This window comes from Furipterus horrens, unplaced genomic scaffold (assembly GCF_987537825.1).
Source record: "Furipterus horrens unplaced genomic scaffold, mFurHor1.1.pri manual_scaffold_8, whole genome shotgun sequence".
Lineage (NCBI taxonomy): Eukaryota > Metazoa > Chordata > Mammalia > Chiroptera > Furipteridae > Furipterus > Furipterus horrens.
The window spans coordinates 94944805-94964775 of record NW_028327178.1 but is presented as its reverse complement, the minus strand read 5'-3'; the positions used below and the strand labels follow the sequence as shown (position 1 = coordinate 94964775).

The following is a 19971-nucleotide window of genomic DNA, read 5'->3' as shown; positions in this document are numbered from 1 at the left end:
CCTGCATTTTATTTCCTACTCTAGTGTGGAACTTCCCTAATGGGTATTTATGTTTTCCATTTTTTTCATGTGGGACATTTTTGGTTTATGTTTCTCCATTTGTTTATGCTATCTCGGGTTCCTTGTGGAATGAGGTAGTGAAAAATAAACAAGAGGCGCGGTAAGTCGGTAAGTGATCCGCCTTCTCCGGTCTGTGCTTCTGCTCAAGTCTGGGGAGGGCACCCTCGCCTTTGCTCCGTGTGGCCAGAGAAAGCCTCCCTGCCCCTCACATGACTCACAAGGAAGCAAGCACCAGTCTGAGAAGTCCTGGCTTACATGCTGATTTTTCCATTGAGGAAGTAAGTCCATTTCTTTAGACCGCTATTTTTTCATCTGTAACCTAGAACGTGGAGGGTTATACTTTCCATTCCACTTGCTGTTCTGGAATGTGACCTTGGCACAGCCTCATTGAGAAGTGGCATCTGTGAACTCTCCCTTAGAATATGGTTGGGCACGGTGACTGGCTTGTAACCAAAAGAACACAGCAGAAATGACATTGTGACCTGGTTGAGAAACCAGGTGACAAAAGGCTGTACAGTTTCCACTTTGGTCTCTTGAAATGCTGCCTCTCTGGTCTCTTCCTCTGGGGATCCAATGACATGCTGTCCAGCTCCATGGAGAGGTGACGGGTAGTTGCTCAGGTCAACAGTCCCAGCCCGGGCACCAACGCCTGAGCTTTGGGTCCTCCCCGGTGAGACCCAGATAGCATGGAGGAGAGAAGCTAAACTGCCCTGCCAAGCCTATTGATTTCCTGACTCACAGACTGCATGAGCATTAGAAAGTGGTAGTGGCTTTAAGACACTTTATTTGGGGCTATTTGATTTGAAGCCATACATAGCTGGAAAGCAGGATCAAAGCTGCAGGCTTCCCTAACTTGAAGGCACTGGGGCTGGGGTTGGGGTGGTCAGATAAGTCCCTACCTTCACAATAGGGACTTGCCCCAAGTCTGGTGACATTTGCCTCATTAATCCAGCTGAGGCTCCCCAGTCCTTGCTTTTCTTGACATTGGGCAGCCTCTGGCAGGTGGACCATTGTCTTCTAGAGATGTTCCTTCTACAGTCCCAGGATGTTCCCTGCTCTCTGCCTGTCCCTTTGTCCCTCTTCCCTGGACACCCGTGTGAGCCCCTGAGCACTCTTCTTCCCTCTTGAATATTTGAGCTCCTTGGGGCTCCCTCTGGGCTTCCTGCTCCTTTCCCTCACATGCTCTCTGGAGCCATGCCATGCACAGCCATGGCCGAGCTGTGGTCCGCCTGGAGGCCACCTACACCTGGTGTGAACAGCTCCCCACACACCTGGCACCTCTCTCTGCCTGAACACTTTCTCTCCTTCTGGCCCTTGATCCTGAGGGCCAAGGAGTTAGTGCCAGAAACAGCCCAACCAAAGAGTGCTGAGGGTTGGTGGATAAACACCCCTGCTTCCTCACCCCTTTGGGGGCCGTTCTGAGGTATGTGCCCTACAGGTCCTCTGAGAATCACCCGCAGGACTGAGCCCCAGTGTCTTCAGAACTAACCCACTCAGAACGTCCCAGCTCCCTTCCATCCCCTCGCTGTGCTGCCTGGGATCCCCTCCCAATAAACTTCTTGCACCTGAATCTTTGTCTCAGCACCTGCCTGGATTGGGTGACCGTAGCAAAGTCATCTCCTCCATGCTCCCAACATGTGGCCAACACCCAGACCTTGGTGTGTGGCCCAGACTTCTCCCTGGGGCTCGGGCCTGAGGGCCAGCTGCCTCCTGGCCACAGGCCTCCAAAGCCAACTCATGACAACCAAACCCCTCAGGTTCTTACTTCTCAGGGCTGTCCCCACCCCCCATCTTCCCAGAGGCACATACTTCACACTTCTCTTCTTCCCCTTAGTCAATCAGATTATTTTATTTGGGGGAGGGGCGGAGGGAAAAAGGGAGAGAAAAGGAAAGGAATAAAGGACGGAGAAACTTTGGTTTCCTGAAATGTGTTTCTATCACCTAAGACTCTATGTGTTCCAAGAGAACTTAGAATGTCATTCTCTGAGGAACCTGTGTCTCTTCTCTAAGTGGCCCAGGGCTGAGAGGGACAGCACATCTGGCATCTGGGACCCTGGACACCTGGGCTGTCAGCCCGTGGGCCACTGGTTTCTGATGCCACTCACCCATGTGCCTCCAGATGGCTCCAAACTACAGCAAAATCACATCACAGCCTGGCGCCTGGCTTCTTGCTGCTGCCCCCTCTTCCCTGGCTCCTTCCCCCCTGCCCCCCGCCCCCACCTGACATAGACTCTTCCCTCCAAAACCACCCTTCACTATGGATTCCTTGGGAGTCCAATCCCCAGCTCACTCTTCCCAATTTCCAGCCGTTTCTAGCATCATGGACAACTTGTCACCTCATTTATTGTTTCATCCATCCATCCATCCATTCATTCAGGCCAGTGCTCTCTTCTAAATAATATCTTGTTATGATGAAGAGCTTTGCCTCTGAGGTGGGGTGGTCTGGGTTTTCACTCCAGCAGTCTTTCTGTCTCTGTCTCTCAGTTTACTCATCTCTAAAATGGGAATATACATGACATACCTGCTGTGTAAGGAGTTTGTGTAGATTAAATGCTAGAATCCTTGTAAAGAGTTCTTAACATAGTTCTAAGCCCACTGTAAGCACTTTGCCACCATCATCTTCACCACCACCATGTTCACCATTAACATATTCCCCACCGTCAGCTTCATCACTGTCATCCTCACCACCTTCATCTTTACCACTGTTGTCTTTGCCACCTTCATCTTCACCACTGTCATCTTCACCACCACCATCTTCTCCACCACCACCACCATCTTCACCACCACCACCTTCACCACCACGATCTTCTCCACCTTCCTCTTCACCACCACCTTCACCACCACCATCTTCACCACCTTCCTCTTCACCACCTCCATCTTCTCCACCTTCATCTTCACCACCACCATCTTCACCACCATCTTTACCACCTTCATCACCACCACCTTCATCACCACCACCTTCATCATCACCATCTTCACCACCATCACCTTCACCACCACTGTCTTCACCACCTCCATCTTCACCACCATCATCTTCACCACCACCATCTTCACCATCATCATTGTCACCACCTTCATCTTCACCACCTTCATCATCACTACCATCTTCACCACCACTGTCTTCACCACCTCCATCTTCACCACCATCATCTTCACCACCTCCATCTTCACCACCACCATCTTCACCACCACCATCTTCATCACTATCGTCACCACCTTCCTCTTCACCACCACCATCTTCACCACCTTCTTCACCACCTCCATCTTCTCCACCTTCATCTTCACCACCACTATCTTCACCACCATCTTTACCACCTTCATCACCACCACCTTCATCATCACCATCTTCACCATCTTCACCACCTCCATCTTCACCACCACCATCTTCACCACCGTCATCGTCACCACCTTCATCTTCACCACCTTCATCTTCACCACCTTCATCATCACTACCATCTTCACCACCACTGTCTTCACCACCTCCATCTTCACCACCATCATCTTCACCACCTCCATCTTCACCACCATCATCTTCACCACCACCATCTTCATCACTGTCATCGTCACCACCTTCCTCTTCACCACCACCATCTTCACCACCACCTTTACCACCTTCATCACCACCACCTTCATCATCACTACCATCTTCACCACCACTGTCTTCACCACCTCCATCTTCACCACCATCATCTTCACCACCTCCATCTTCACCACCACCATCTTCATCACTGTCATCGTCACCACCTCCATCTTCACCACCTTCATCTTCACCACCACCATCTTCACCATCATCATCTTCACCACCACCATCTTCACCACCATCATCTTTATCACCAGCAGCAGTATTATTGCTTTTTAGCTTGGCTACTATTGAGGGGCCACTCTTAAGGTGTTACCAAGAAAATAATCTGTTTTAATAGTTCCAGATGTTAAATATATGCTAACGCTCCCCTCATACTATTACTTAATTGCAAAGACAGTTGAACTATGGTCTCCCAGGCTGGTGGGTAGGCACACTGCCTGCATTATCTCAGTAATCCTTACAATAGCTTGCTGAAGAAGATTTTAGGTCCCCATGTTACAGATAGGGAAACCGAGGTTCAGAAAGATTAAGTAATTTGCTCAAGTTTATACACCTAGTTCAGCCCTAGAGCCAAAATTAAAACCCAGAAATTCTGACTCTAAAAGTCATGGTAGAATCCATTGTGTTGTACATTTTGATAACCATGTATTGGTTAAAAAAACAAACTTTTGACAGTGCCTTCAGATAAGTGATCTCATTTGGTTGATTTCTCCCTGCCCACCTTGTCAGTGCCTTTGACTGAGAAACTAATGTCTCCTCTCTGGGATACTGCACAGCCTCCTCGGTCTCCCTGAAACTCCTGCCCCGACTCTTGGCCTATCCAGCCAACCTCATGGCAGTCAGAGAGATTATTTTAAAGCACAGGTCTGGCTAGGTCACCCCCTTGCCTGGAACCTTCAATGGCTCCCCAGTGCTCTCTGGCAAAAGCCCAACTTACTTGGCTTGTGAGATAGGTTCTAGGGATTCTTGGGAGCTGATGGTTTATTAATGGAAAACCAGCGCAATGAATGGCCCCTTTTCTCTGCTGAAGAAGCTGGCTGGGGGCAGGGGGGTTAGCATGAAGGCAGAGTCGGGGTACTGACCACTGCCGTTATTCATACCAGTTCCAACCTCAGGGGTAGCTTGGCCACATCAACAATTGCACCACAAAGGGGGGTTGGGGTGAGATGAGGATGGGGAAGGAGGCCAGAGGACCATGCGGAGAGAGGGTTGGTGGTGAAAGGAAGGCAGTTTCTCTGCAGGGACAAATGGGGCAGGGGAGAGCGGAGGTGATCCTAGCCGACGTGGCGGTTTGCTGTGGGTGTGTGATGTGACCCTTTCTTAGTTTCTCACTGGACCCCTCAGAAAAACAGACATGCCTTATTTTGGGAGCTGGAGTTGTGGTTTCAAAGGCTGGAAGGACTGCTGGGCAGTGTGGGTAACAGCAGAAGTGCCCAGCACTGCATGCATGAGGTGTGTGGGCAGAGAGGGCCCCCCCGCCTCTGACCCGTCACGACAGTCTGAACCCCTCCTACCTTGCTGTTCATGGTGTTTCGGAGCAAAGACTCGATTTTTTTGTGGAAGAGCTGGATCAGCCACCTGGAGATTGACATATGGGGACATGCATGAGGCTTCCCAGGTGTCCCTAGTCTGCCCTGGGAAGGTTGTCTCATCTGGAAAGCCTCCCTCCCTCCTCCAAATCGGCCTAGGCACCCTTGTCCCTTGGATACACCTGCACACATCCCATTAGGCACCTCCCCCCTCTGCGCAGTGACCTATTTATGAGGTTCTTCAACAGAGGCACGGCTGGGCACCTGCCCTCTCTCAGCCTCATGCTTCGCCACTGCCCCTCCTCTCTGCTCTGCAGCCACACTGCTCTGCCATATCCTCTGTGCCCAGGTCTTCCTCCCACTCCAGGGCCTTTGCACATGCTTCCCTCTGCTTAAAATACCCCCTGTCCCCAGTAATTACCTAATTAACTCCTACTTACTCTTTTCATCTCAACTCAAACGTCATTTCATCAAGGAAGAACTGGCCAAACCCCAGACTAGGTCAGATCCTCCCGTTCTGTACCTCTTTTTCTTAGTTCTTATATCCGTTTAAAATTCTTTGTGAGCCACTCATTAATGCAATGATTTGATTACTGTTTGTCTTCCCCACTGGACAGGGAGCTTCAAGAGAACAGGGACTGTGTGGCTAAAAACCTGGGGCCAGATGGTCTTGGGCTGAATCCCTTCTCAATAATCGCTAGGTTTGAAAACTCAGGTTATTTCCTACCCTTTCTGTACCCAGGGTGTCTCCCCAGAAAATGGGTACTAATGGACTAACCTCAGAAACATCGTGTGGATTGAATGAGGTAATGCACGTGCCTAAAAGCAGGCCGGGCACACAGTAGGCTAAACTGGTCTTGGCCACTGCGGTTTACTGAGCATGCTGCATAAGCCTGTGCATAGGATTCTTAGTTAGCTATTTGCTGACTGGCTGGCTGGCTGGCTGGCTGAATGCCTACGGCTTTGTGGTGAGGATTGTATAACTTAGTGCATACACAGTGTTTAACCCAGAGCCTGAGGCAATAGTAGAGCTCAGTTTGTCTGCTGAATGCATGTTAAATAACCAAGTGACCCCTTGAGGCAGAGGCAGTGTCTGCTCCATCGAGGACCCCTGTCCTTTCCCCTACACCTGAGGCCTGAACAAGGCCTGGCAGGGAGGTGGCACTTGAGACATGTTTTCTAAATACAGGGATCATTAGGCTAGTCCTCCTTGATGTCCCCCTCCTGCTATCCACAGTCCCAGGAGGAGGTCATACCCCAGCTGGCTGCCTGAGACATGCAGGCGGACGCTGTCAATGTTGCTGCTACAGCTGGAGCAGACGACAGTGGAGTGGCCTGAAGTGGGGTCACAGCTCACTTTCAGACCAGACGAAATGGACATGCCTTCCACACTCAGGTCAAAGTCGCCTCTGGTTTTGCTGAAGGGAGACAAAGAGAAAAGACTTGGAATAAGCACTCCACTGCCGTTTGAAATTCACGCCAATGCCAGAAGGTAGGTTTTGCTATTATCCCCGATCCAGACGAGGAGAAAGTTCAGAGAGGGAGGCAGGTTGCCCAAGGTCACACAGCAGTTGAGTAAAAACACAGGATTCCAATCTGAAGTTTCAACCCATGTCTACCTGGCAGAACCCTACTCTTACCCACTGGCACAGCCTCTGCCCATGCTGTGTTGCTTTGGGAGTGTTTCTTCATCTCTCTGAGCTTCAGTTTCCTCACCCAGATCCTGCACCTGTTTTGCCACTAAAGAGCTGGTTGTTTGGGGTCAATGACTTTAATTAAGAAATGCCCTTGTTCATTAAGTGGGATTCATACCTCCTCCCTCAGGGATGAGATGAGTTTTGGATAAGACAATGGATATGAATGTAGTTTGTCAACTCTTCTATAGCATGATGAAATAATGCTAATAATTTGTGTGTGTGTGTGACCAGTAAGTGAAATGATAGATACAAAAGAACCCAAGTGAGGACCTAAGCAATCCTATTGTAGGGAGCCGACAGCCCAATGGTCCTTAGGAGGGCAGATCCACACCCTTCTCCTTACCAAAGTGATTTCTCTGTTTTTTCCCTGGATTCCCCACAAAGGAGAGAAGTTGCTAAAGTGATTGGTCAGTCCAAGCCACTATCACTTGTGGTAAAAGCCCAATATTTAGATTCAGAGTTATAGGTTGGATGATTTGCCCTATTTTTTTACCCCTCCCAGTATCCATACCCTTGCCATTGCCTATGTTGAGGCAAGGGTGTATTTCCATGCTCTTGACTTTGGATATGGCCATGTGACCTGCTTTGGCCAATGGCATATGAGTAGAAGTGACTGTGGGCCAGTTCTGAGTCTAGCCTTTAAGGGGAACTTTATGTTTCCTGTTGCCCTTTCTGTCCTCCTGCCATCACCAAGAATGTGCCCTGGGTAGCCCACTGGTCCAGAGAAGAGGAAGAGATACAGGTGGAGAACAGTCACCTCAGCTAAGCCCAACCTAGATGTAGGATCTCTAGCCAACACATTGATGGGCAAGTGATGATATACAACTTGTTTTAAGCCACTGGGTTGGGATGTTTGTTACACAGCAATAGCTAACTGATAAAGGGGTAAATTAAAGGTCCCACTTAGCCTTCCATCCTAAGCCATATGCACTAACCCCACCTTGCCAGTGTCCTGCACTGAGACAAGGACAAGTGCTCAGCTCTTAACCAAGGGTTATGTTGAACCTTCTTATGTGAAAAATTCTGCCAGGAACCCTGCGGGTACAGGTGGTGATGGGCAAGGCAAAAATCAAGCATTCCTGAGATCCTGGCTCTCTTCCCTTCCAAGTATCACCAGGAACTCACCCACACCCTCAAACACCCCAGGCTTGGAAACACACATGAAATTCTTGCGTGCCTTCCATTTTCCACTGATCTTGACATTGGCATTTGTCACGGAGAGAGCAAGTCCCTCATTGGGCAGCAGTCTTATCTGGGAACTGGGAAGCTGAATTCCACGGATAACCAAGCTGCAAAGAAGAAATGTTCCATTAGCCTTATGGCGGCCCGCACAAGCACTGAGCCCATATTAGTTAATATGGACTCATGCTTCCCAGGCAGTTCCTGCACCCCATCCATTCCAGGACAACCCAGAAGCTATGAGAGCAGCCTTGGGAACCCTGGGCAGTGGGCAGAATGGCTAGGCTTTGAGGTCAGATGAATCTGCATTTGAATCCTGCTCTTAGGTTCACTATCGTTGTGTAACGCTGGGCAGGTCACTTAATTATCTTGAGCCTCAGTTTCCTTGTTTGTAAAATGGGCACAATAATCTCTCTCTTGCAGCGTGTGTGAAAATCAGTAAAGATAACAAATGCTATCCCATTAACTACAAGTTCTATAAAGGGGTGAAATGTGTCTTTTTTTCACTATTGTAGCAAAGCCTGCTGTGCCAGACACATGGTGGATGCTCAAAAATATTTTTTGAGTGAATAGGTGTATAAAATTCTCTACAGAACATTTATGAGTTTTCTGCCCAGCACCCACACCCCCCTTATCGTGTTAACAGAACTATCATTTAATTTTTCCATGTTGCTCCAGAAAAAGTTGACTTTGCCTCCATCTTCAGGGGGTAGAGCTTATGATTTGGGCAAAGGTAATTAGCATATTCTAGTCCCCTGACCACAGCGATTGGTTCAGCAATGTGTATATAACCTAAGATGCACCAATCAGAGAGAACCTTAGGGGTTTTGCTTGAGCTGTAAGGCGAAGGTCCTCTTCTTCCATAGGACTTGCAGTGCTGAGGTGATGCTGCTGGGCATCTTGCCTCTTGGAGGAGTCACCCTACCTCGGAATTAGGGAAGCGACACTGAGAGGTGGCAAGAGGGAAGCAGGATCCAATGACATTTGAGCCTGCCTGAAGCTGAACCTGAAGCTAGATTACTCCAGGGACATCTCAGTCCTATGAGCCAGTCATTTCTGCTTAGGCATTTTGGATTAGGTTTTCTGTCCTTGAGCCTGCTGCACCCAAACCCTAATTGATATACGGGCCTAGCGCAGAGTTTTGGGGTTCATGACACATCCCCCAGGGAGTCATACTGAGTGCCTGAAAGACATTTTCCGTGGCGGAAGCTTGTGGGATTGTATTTCCCTGGGATGGTGAAACACTGGCTTTGGGGTCCTAACCTCTCTGAGATGAGTGTGTGGCTCTGTGATTCTGGACTTTGGTGGCCCCAGAACACTACAAAGTCTTGCATACTGAGGATTGTGCTCCATAGGCCTCACCTGTAGAAGCTATATTCACCTTTCCCCAAATACTTGATCTTAAAGCTTCCTGAGAAAGGGGGAATTTCGATCTTCGCCAGCTCCTTCTGCAGCGCGGCCACTCCTTGCTGGCAGGCTAAGGGGAGAGAGAAAGGGGAATTGTCAGAGGCACAGGTAGGAGCCTGGGCTGGCGGGCCAGGGCAGCCTCTGGGCCCTCACCCCTATCCATTGCTGGGGCCATGGGCTTGGGGAGGTCTAAAGCTAAGGTTTTCTGTAAAGGGCCAAAAAATAAATGTTTTCGGCTCTGTGGGTCATACTGTCTCTATCACAACTGCCCACCCCAAAGCAGCTATAGACAACACGTAAATGGATGGGTGTGGCTGTGTTCCAATAAAATGTTACAAACACTGCAATTTCAATTTCATATAATTTTCATATGTGAGATAGTCTTCTTTTGACTTTTTCCACCATTTAACAATGCAAAAGCCATTTTTAGTTCTTGGGCCATATGAAAACAGGCAATGGCCCATACTTGGCCTGCAGGCTGAGTTTGCCAACCCCTGGTCTAAAATATCACCACCTCCCTCCCAAACACGTAGTCACGCATCCTGTGCGTATTCATTGCACACCTACTCTGTGCCAAGCTCTGTGCTATGCCCTCACAGATACTCCGTCTCTCTAGCTTTGGGACTGCATCTTCAAAGGACCTCTGCATGTGCCATTCCTGTTGCTTAGGAAACCCTTCCCTCCCATCTTCACCTGGTCAACTTCTAGTCAGCTCCACCATCACTTCCTCCAGGAACTTTCTCTGACCCAGCAGATGAGAGCAAACCCATCATGATGCCGTGGGCATCTCCTTTGACCGTCCCATGACTGCAATTATGTATTTATTCATGCAACTTTTTAGTTAGTATCTCCCCACCAAGGTCAGTGGCAATGTCTGTTTTATTTACTAATGTAAATAAACATTTCCTACATTTACCACAGTTACTAGAACTTATGTTAGAATACATTTAGTATTTGATGGATGAATAAATGAATGAATGCCCCAATGGCAAGGATTCTACCATCAGTTATTATGTGGCTAATGGCAGCAAAGGGCCAATGAAAAGGCAACCATTACCTGAAAAAGAGTAATATGTAAAATGAGGGATCCTGGGCTCTGTGGTTTTCCAAGAGCCAGTTAGGGAATAATAGTAATAATAATAATAATAATAAAACATTTATCAAGCTCTTACTCTATGCCAGGCACTGTTCTGGGCTCTGTACATGTATTAAGTTACTGAATGAGGACAATCTTAGAAAGCAGGCCCATTACCACCCCAGTTCTCACAAGAGGAAGCTGAGATTCAGAAAGGTGACCACACAGCTGACGAGTAATGGAGGCAGGATTTGAATCCAGGTCTTCTGGTCCCAGAGCCCGTGCCCTGGGATGGGCTTTCTGGGGGTTCAAAAGTAAAGAATACATACATTGTCACTGCCTGGAAGGGAAAGAAAATGTGGGCTGGCCAGGATTTGTGGGTCTGCAGGGGCCAGGTCTTGAAGGGTCTCAAATGCCATGCAAAGAATCGGGGGATCTGAGGGTACTGGGGAACCACTGAATAATCTAAGTAAGGAGAGGGACATGAGCAGATTTGCTGCATTTCAGAAAACCCACTGTGGTTGCCATATGGGGTGTGAATTGAAGGGGAAACTGAGGCTGCTGTGACAGAACATGAAGGCTTCTGTGTTTAAAGGATGAGCCCAAGCCTCTGCTCCTGGCAAGCCTTCAGGGCCACCTCGGCAATGTGCTCAGAGCAGGGACATCCTCCTTTCCCCTTGGGATTCAGAGGTGGCCTGGGCTGGAGTAGGAATTCAGGAATGACAGATCAGGTCCCCCTGAGTCCTGTCCTGATATCATAGTTATGCACCAGGGGTGAGGTCCTGCCTTCTCCTTGGTCTGGCTTCTCTGGGGCAGTCTAGCCTCACTCTTCTGCAGTTCATCTCTCTGCCACTGGAAGGCAGCATCGAGCAGCCCTGCAGGGACCTCAGATAAGAGCAGAGCTCAAATCAGGCGGCCCTCTGGCCTACCCAGTACCTTCTTCAAGTTGCCATTTGCTCATCTGTAAGTGTAGCTAGGACCAGTATGTCCCACCCAGCAGTGACATGAAGATGTAACAAGATCGTGTGTGGAAAGCTCCTAGCACAGTGCCTGGCACAGATCATAACGGGTCAGCGGCAGCTGCTTCCTGCCTCACTCTCCTCTATCCGGGGCTGGATGAGTGGCTTGGGGACCCTCTCTGGCTCACCCATGGGTAGTGTGCGCAATATGGCCTCCAAGCACCTGCCCTGGGGGAAACTTAAGGAGGGCCCTCTCTATACTCCTCCTGTCCCCAGTCCGGCCTCCTCTCTGCCTGAGCTCTGCCCATGCTGAAGGCTGAGCCAGTAAGCTCGAGGGAGATGACAGAGCTGAGACCAAGCTTGGGAAGAAAACAAAGGGCCCAGAAGCCAGGGTTGAGGTTTGAGTAGAGAGAGGGAGGGTACCATGAGGACCCTCAAGGGCCCCGGGCACTGGACTTGGAGTCCTCCAGGTCTGGTACTCTGGTCCCAGTTCTGCCACTTCCCAGCCCTGTGATCTAGGGCAACTTGCCTTGCCTCGGTTTCTTCATATGTAAGATGGGGTGAGGGGCCTACTTTGAGGAGCTGGAGTTAAAGGGCAGCATACAGCAGGTGCTCAATAAATGTTCCTCAGGGGTGGGAGTGGGGGAAGGAAGGCCTACCGTAGTCCAGGCCCTTCTGGGTGATCCTGATCATGACGCCAGGGCTGGTGGTCTCCGACACAGCCGTGCCCAGGGTGGCCAGCGCCACCAGGGCTGCCCACCTTGTGCAGTCAGGGCCCCCGGCCATGTCTTTGTCCTCCAGCGCTTGCAACGCCTGGAGGCCTTGGCGGGGAACCAGGGACCTATAAAGGAACTGCCTGGGGAAATGCAAGTTACACGAGAATCTAGAAAGGAGGAAGGAACTGCGGTGGGGGCGGGAGGGGGGGAAGATGGCCACCTTGGGTTCCCTGACTTGGGTTCCCAGAAGCAGCCAGAAGTGAAGTCTGGAGGTGTATGTGTGATGTGTGTGTGGTGTGTATGTGCATGTGGTGTGGGGGGGTATGTGTGTGTGCATGTGGTGTGTATGTGTGCCGAAGTCGGGAACCTCTGACTCTGGACATCATTCCCCTCTCAAAGCACCCCATTCCCCTCTCTGGGTGGAGGGTACATCGGAGTTCATTATATTTTTCCTTTTTTCCTGCTCTGTGGAGATATAATTGACATATATAATAAAATTATATACATTTAAAGAATATATGCAACATAATGATTGATATATATGCATACATTGTGGAATGATTGCCACAGCCAAGCTAACACATCCAGCATCTCACATTGTTATACAGTATTTCCTCACTTATCGTGGGTATTACATTCCAGACCCCCCAGCAACAGGTGAAAATCTGCGAAGTAGGAACCTTATATTTATTTTAGTTATTTATATATATATTTAAGGCTTTATAAACCCTTCCCACACACTTATAAATCATTCCCAGTCCTTTATTAACCTTTCCCACTCCCTTATTAACCTTTCCCACACTTTAATAAACACTACTTATGTTCTTAAACATATCCTACACTCTTAAACCTACGTAACTTTAACAACATATGTATACAGTACCGCAAAATCCCGCGATATAGTGAAAAATCCGCAATAAATAATTAAATGTAATATTTTTAAAAATCCTGCGCTACAGTGAGGCCATGATAGGTGAACCGTGATATAGAGAGGGACTACTGTAATTTGTTGTGTGTGTGGTCAGAACACTTAAGATCTCATCTCTTACCAAATTCCAAGTATACGAAATAGTATTCTTAACTATAGTCACCATGCTGTACATGAGATCCCCGGAACTTACTCATTTTATAAATGAAAGTTAGCTTTTTCTTTCTACTTTTGATTTTCTTGATATTTTCCCTATTAAAACGCTTAAGAAAGCAAAACCTTTAGCATTTTCTTGTCCTGAGAGGCAGTGGTGGTAATAATTAAATGCTTGAATTTTGGAGTTCGGTGTCTTGATAAGCTTTGATTTTAAATCTTAGCTCTGCCACTCAAGTGATTTGACCTTGGTCAAACCCCCTAACCTCTCTGAACCTCAATTTCCTCTTCTGTAAAGTAGAGGTTATCAGGGTACTCTCCCTCCGTGGATGATTGTGAAGACTGAAGGGGTTAAAACCACGTAAAGCACGTCTTAGCCCAATGCCCCTGCATAATAAGTGCACAATTGGTAGCTATTAATGTCACCCTGACTTTTAAAGTAATCCATGTTCACTGGTCAAAATTTGAGAAAGAACCTGAAATGAAAATTATGTGCAATCCGCATTCTAGAGACAACAAGCAGAAGTGGGCATAAATAGAATCTGTGGGTTTTTTTTGTTTCTTTTTCTTAACAAACAGAAATGGGATCACACTGGTGCGTTTTGTAAAGTTCCCTTTTTTCAATAAACAGTATGCAGTGAATGTTCTCCCTGAGCACTAAATATTCTCCTATGCGCACTGTGTTTCATTGCTTCCTCATCCCACAGTTTTTTTTTCAATTTTTTAATATTTATTTTTATTATAATTTAGTTTTTACCGTTAACACTATTATAGATCTCCCATTTTCTCCTGCTTTGCCCACCTCCCCCCAGCCTCATCCCCCGTTTCCTCTGGCTTTCACCACACTGTTGTCTGCGCTCATCCCACAGTTTTCTTCATCAAGTTTTCTTTTTCTTTTTCTTACCCCTTCCTTTGACAGATGTGGGACCTGAGGCTTTGAGAGAGGAAATGTTTTTCCCACAGTCACAAAGCTAGATGATAGCAGAACTGGGATGCAGACCCCCAGACCGGTTAGTGTTAGGGTTCCCACACCAGCCTGAGTTCTTCAGCACCTTGGGGGTTCTGGGGGCGGGGCACAAACACCCCCCCCCCCTCAACCTTCCAGACGGGTTTCTGTCTGCTCCGGTCCTGCCCTTCACTTTGCTGCAGCCTCGGGCCCTGCGTGGGCGTGGGCCGGACCCCGCCCCCGCCCCCCGCTGGGCAGCCAGCCAGCTTGGTTTCCGTAGTGATGAGAGAAGCGGGAGGGGCCTTCGCCGGGGAGGCCAGTTTCTCTCCTGCCGGATAGCCATCAACCCCCTGGGGCCCTGTCTTCCCGACTTTGATTTTATGAAAGTCTGATGAAGCCCGCTGAGTCAGGAGGACGTGAGACCTCCAGAATTTTTTTTTTTTCCTTTTCTCTTTGGTTCTAAAAGGGCTTCCCTTCATGCCCCCATCCACAACTAGAATCCTGGCTTGCTTAAAAATGAAAACAGCTCTGGTTGATGTGGCTCAGTGGGCTGAACGCTGGCCTGCGAACAGAAAGGTTGCCAGTTTGATTCCCAGTCAGGTCACATGCCTGGGTTGCAAGCCAGGTCCCCAGTTGGGGGCAAAATGACAGCTGTTTCTCTCACATATTGATGTTTTTCTCCCCTCCGTCCTCTCTAAAAATAAATAAAAACCTAGAAAAAAAAAAGTGGCTATATACAGCATCTACTTTGTATCAGCATTTTATGTACATTATCTGCAAGCCTAATAATTCTCCATTTTGGAGACGAGGGAACTGAGGCACAGAGTTATTATGTCGTGTCCCTCCCCACCCCCAGTCAAGGTCAAATTGCCTTTCAGGAAGAGAAGACTTCTCCCCAGCTGGGCCAGTTCACAGGAGGACTTGTCACCGTGGGTCATCACCCCAGCTCCACCCTCCTGGGCCTCCAGTGTCAGATGTCTGTATCTGTACGAGGAAGACAGCTCTAAGTAACAGCCAAAACACATAGATCGATGACCTGTCAGAAACTCAGATTTTAAAAAAAATCATTTTACACAGTTCTGAATACCAGCAGCTCTAAGTGCACAAAATTCCCGAGTGCCCTGGGCCCAGGCGGGTATTGCATCAGTGAGTGCATCGGACAGGAAAGGAGCATTAAGATGAAATTCACATGACTATGACTTACACTGCCATAAAATCAGAATCTTAAAACCAACTAGCAAGTTTATGAGTTTCTCTCTGATGACTCATGCCCAGCCAAATCCAGATGCATCCATCAGTGCCCCTCTGACTTCCTTCAGTACTGCCACTGGCCGTGGAGTTGCCCCCCTGCTTCAGATCTGACTCTTTACTTGGTATTGTGAGAAATAAAGCTCACAACGAAAACGCCAGGACACAGGACTTAAGCAGTAAGCGAGGCAGTTGTTTATTCACGGATTTGCAAGTGCTGGCGCAGCTTAACAAAGAGCGCTCGCCAGGGCTTAGAGCAGGCCGCTCTTATCCTAATGCGAAACCCCCCTTTCCTCCCCCTCCCCTTCCTCTCCGTTTCTCCCTACTGGATACTCCGGAGTTACAATCTAACGCCATTGACTAAATCAGCTAAGGGTCTTTATCTCACTGACCATGCATAGTTACCAAATGATAAATCTTCCCTGATGGGTGCCCTCACACTCGGTCAGCTCTGACTGTTTATGTCTCCGGCCTGATTTCCTTTTAAAAGTTTTCTTAACCTGCTTACCACATTTCTCTTTTGCTGCTAATCATTTCTTATAGATTTGAGTGTCACTTTTCTTTGTCCCTCACAGTATGAGTGACAATGTCTTCAACCGAGGTAACAGAAATCCCCAACTCACATTGGCTTCAACAGTAAGTACATTTATTACTCAGAGAAGGCCAGTTTGAGGTTCTGGTTGATTCAGCAGCTAACAGACAGTTACCATCACTCCATCTCTGCTCTGCCATCCTCATGTCTCAGACTTACCTTCACACTGGCTCATTTCATGCTTGCAAGATGGTTGCAGCAGCTCCAACCATTGCGTCTAAACAGACTTCTTCAGATGTCTTTCTCCTTCTCCTCCTCTCCCTCTTCTTCCTCCTCCTTTCTGGTCTTTTTATTATTGTTGTAAAATATTTCAAACATAAAGATAAAAATAGATGACCCAAGTTTATAAAATCTTAACATTTATGCCATATTTATTCCTTATAGTTTCTTTTAGTTTTATGAATTTTAATACATGTATAACTATGTGTAACCAGGACCACAATAAGGATATAGTTCATCATCCCCTCAAATTTTCTCCTGCTATCCCAGCTCAACATGGCTTAAATCAAAAGGAAAACATATTATCTCAGAAGAAATTTAGAGGTGAGTTGGATCAAAAGTTCTGTTACTTCCCACGCTGGTTCTTTTCTTTTAGTTTGAGGTCTTTAGGATGTTGACTTTTTCCAGTAGAAAGCGCACCTGGTTTGGAGCCTGCAGGCCTGCGTTTACAGGCTCAGCCAGGCCACCTGCTCTGTGTGACTGGTCAAGTTATTTGACCCTTTTGAAATGTGGGAAAACAACATTTTTCTGGGAATTAAGTGAGATAATAGGTATGAAGCAATCTGCACGGAGGAGGTGTTCAGTAAACAGTCGTAATTCATCCTTCAGCACTAGCTGCCTGGAGAGTCCTTGAGTCCCCAGGAAACTGAGCTCTCAGTGCTCTGGTCTTGGGTTTGGGTTGGATACGTGCAGAAGGAGAGGAATTCATGGCTCACATCGCATCTGTGAGCCCGCTGCTGGCGGCTGGCTGTGAGAAGTGGGCAATCTCAGCACAGCAGTTATATATGGGCTGGGGATTTCCAGGCCTGGGTGCAAATCCCAGCTTGCCACTTACTTGCTGTGTGAGTTTGAACTTAACCTTGCTGAATCTCAGTTTCTTCATTTGTCCACACACTCCATCCTCAGGTGCAGGCCCTTCTGCAGGCCCAGGTGCTCAGGTCTGACTACGAGGCCAGCCCTGTGGTCCACTGAAGCCCCATAAGCCTCTCCCTTGCCCTTAGACTGGATTCTCCTTCTCTGCTCTCCTTCACCCACTCTGTCCTGCCTCCTCTGTGTGTCTGGCTTCCAGTGTATGTGGTTGGTTATTGCCTGAGACCGGATGAGGGATGCGGGAGTAGGAGGGGCTGGAGGTGGGCCCTGGGGTGGAGGGAGGGGAGGAGTGGGTTCTCAAGAGATATGGCCTCAAGATGCAGTACCTAAAGGACAATCAGACTTTTTGCACCATGGAGATAACCTCTGGAGAGGCTGTCTCTCCTACCTGGTTATGCTAAAACAATGAGTCTCATAAAAAGATCCCTTTGGGTACCCTGGTCCTAGAGGTAGAGAAAGCTCTTTCTCATGGCATTATTATTATCATTATCATTACTATTATTATTATTATTATTATTATTATTACTATTGCAGTCTCAGAGTAGATCACAAGAAGGGTCAGAACCCAGATCATATATTCCAGGCAATAAACTTTTGGAGCCTGAGAAGGACAAGCTCAGCATGACCTGGCAATCCCCCCAGGCTTCCCGGAAGAGCCAAGAATTGACCTTGGCCGTGAGGGGCAGGCTGGGGGGAGGGCAGCCCACCTCTGTGCCTCAGGGCTGATAGAAGGAGGTCTGCTTCTGAGACTGGAGGTGTGGGCTTTGCCTGAGGAACACCTTCTGGGGTGAGCTAAAGGCTGAGGAAAAGGAGAACAGAGAGGAAGTTGCTGGGGGTAAGGTGGGTATCTATCTCACTTCTCCTTTCTCTTTGGACACGGAAGAGCTTGGCCTGTGTCATAGCTTTGGCTCTAGCAGGCAGGGCCTCCTCCAGTCCCAGGGAGGATCACAGGAAGCATAAAGCAAGAGGCACTTGCTAAATGTCCAAGGGCCTGGGCACCCAGAGCCATTTCTCCTCAGTCACATTAGGAAATAGGTGTGTGCACACTGCCAGCCCCAGGGGGCCGAGGGTTGGTCCCAAAGGGAACTGTTGCTGGTAAAGAGCAAACTCCTCCCTGCCGCACCCTGCCCAGTCTGGGGACACAGACACACCTCGACTAGAGGGAGGCCAGTGAGGAATGGCCTGGCTTTGAGCCCTGGCTCCTCTCTGCATGGCTCTGTGAACTTGGACGAGTCTTTGCTCCTCTCTGAGCTGCAGGGCCCTCATCCATAACAGCAGTCCCGTCTTTGGAGGGCTCAAACCACTCCAGAAACCAAGTCAAACTGTTGGCTAACATTTTGTTTTAATCATTCATCTCTGAGAGTCGGTCTCATTGGCTCTGTTTCACAGATGAGAAAACTGAGGCTCAAAGAAGTTCAGTACCTTGACCAAGGCCACATGACAGAGGTGTGACAAAGGGATGTTGAGGGCTTCAAAATGAGGAAGGGAGCACTTCCCCTCGGGTTATGCGATGGACATGACCATGGGATGCTAGGGCTCCAGGAGAACGGGTACAGGAAGGGCAGGCTGGGGGAAGGAGCAAAGTCACAGTGGGTTAGAATTCCCAGGATCTTCGATGTGGGATGGCAAGGAGGGTGGTGATCGCGGTTGGGCCATGGGGGTCATGATGTGATCTAGTCCTTGGAGGCTAGTGACCCCCAAGTTTTTCAGGTAAGGAGGTCTTCCCATGATAATAGTTAGGTTTGCAACCAGTTGGTTGAGAAAAATGCACTGCAAATTTAGCAACTCTTTTAAGTGAATTTTTGTTTTTCTACTCCAGGTGTACAGACATTTGAAACGTGGAGCGCCAGAGGCATGTTTGATGACATTTGATAGTGTTTGGCTAAGGGACCTCTAAATGCCCCCAAAACTTGCCCTGCCAGTTCCCTGCCCCTTGGTCCCCACTACACCTGGGGAGCTGAACCCACAGACTGTCGTGCTCAGAAACAAAGTACTGATTCATGGTCCAGTGGGCCAGCAGCCAATAGCTGAAGCTGGACAGGCGCACAGAAGGCAAGGGATTGGCCACTTCCCACTGCCTACTTCTTCCCCTGCCAGCCTGTAGCAGGCCACGTGGTAGAGAAATCCCAGGGTGACTGGCAGGATGGAGGGTGTGGGTGAAAAGGGGACCACACACTAAACCTGACAAGCTCTGGGGAGGCCTACATGGCAGCCTTACAAACTCAGAGACCTGAAGTAACCACATGGGATGGTCTGAAATTAGAACTTTCTACCTAAAAGCAGTTTGTAGCAGGTAGTCATGTCCTAGGCCAGTATTTTTCCCTAACAAAGGTCAATATTTGTCTTAACTGAGCCTGTCTTTTGTTTTTTCCTCTATAATAACATACCTTTGGGATATCAAAGTAAAAAAAATTTTTTTTTTGCATCTAAGATAACATACTTTTGAAATACAGTCATGCCTCGGTATTCGTAGGCTTCAGAACTCATCAAACCCTGTACTTGTCGCATTTTGACGAGAAAAAATGTTTCAGCCCTTGGCACTTGCTCAGGACTCATCGCACTGCTAGACCTTGTATGAGTTATGAAGCTGCCCCGCAAGAGAAAACGCTTCATTGTTCAGTACTTGTTGGATACAGCACTCGTCACAAGTTCTGGAACAAATTAACGATGAGTACCAAGGTACTACTCTATCAAAGTAATGTTTTTTGCATCTACAATTACATACCTGATGACATACCTCTGGAATATCGAAGTAATTTTATTTTTCTCAGACCCCTCAGAGCACAAGCATCGCACCAGAGCAGAGACCA

General features: G+C 48.3%; 1 protein-coding gene across 1 annotated transcript in view; it reads right to left on the bottom strand.

Annotated features, from left to right (window-relative positions):
* Positions 1–12349, bottom strand: part of BPI (bactericidal permeability increasing protein) — a 29614-nt gene extending 17265 nt beyond the window's left edge. Inside the window, exons 1-5 of the mRNA XM_090286392.1 lie at positions 12149–12349; positions 9411–9525; positions 8030–8158; positions 6429–6590; positions 5158–5221 (exon numbers count right to left, since the gene is read on the bottom strand). Coding sequence (XP_090142518.1) covers positions 5158–5221; positions 6429–6590; positions 8030–8158; positions 9411–9525; positions 12149–12275 — 597 coding nt within the window. The 5' untranslated portion in view covers positions 12276–12349. The remainder of the gene's footprint in view (positions 1–5157; positions 5222–6428; positions 6591–8029; positions 8159–9410; positions 9526–12148) is intronic.
* Between the last annotated feature and the right edge of the window lie 7622 nt (positions 12350–19971).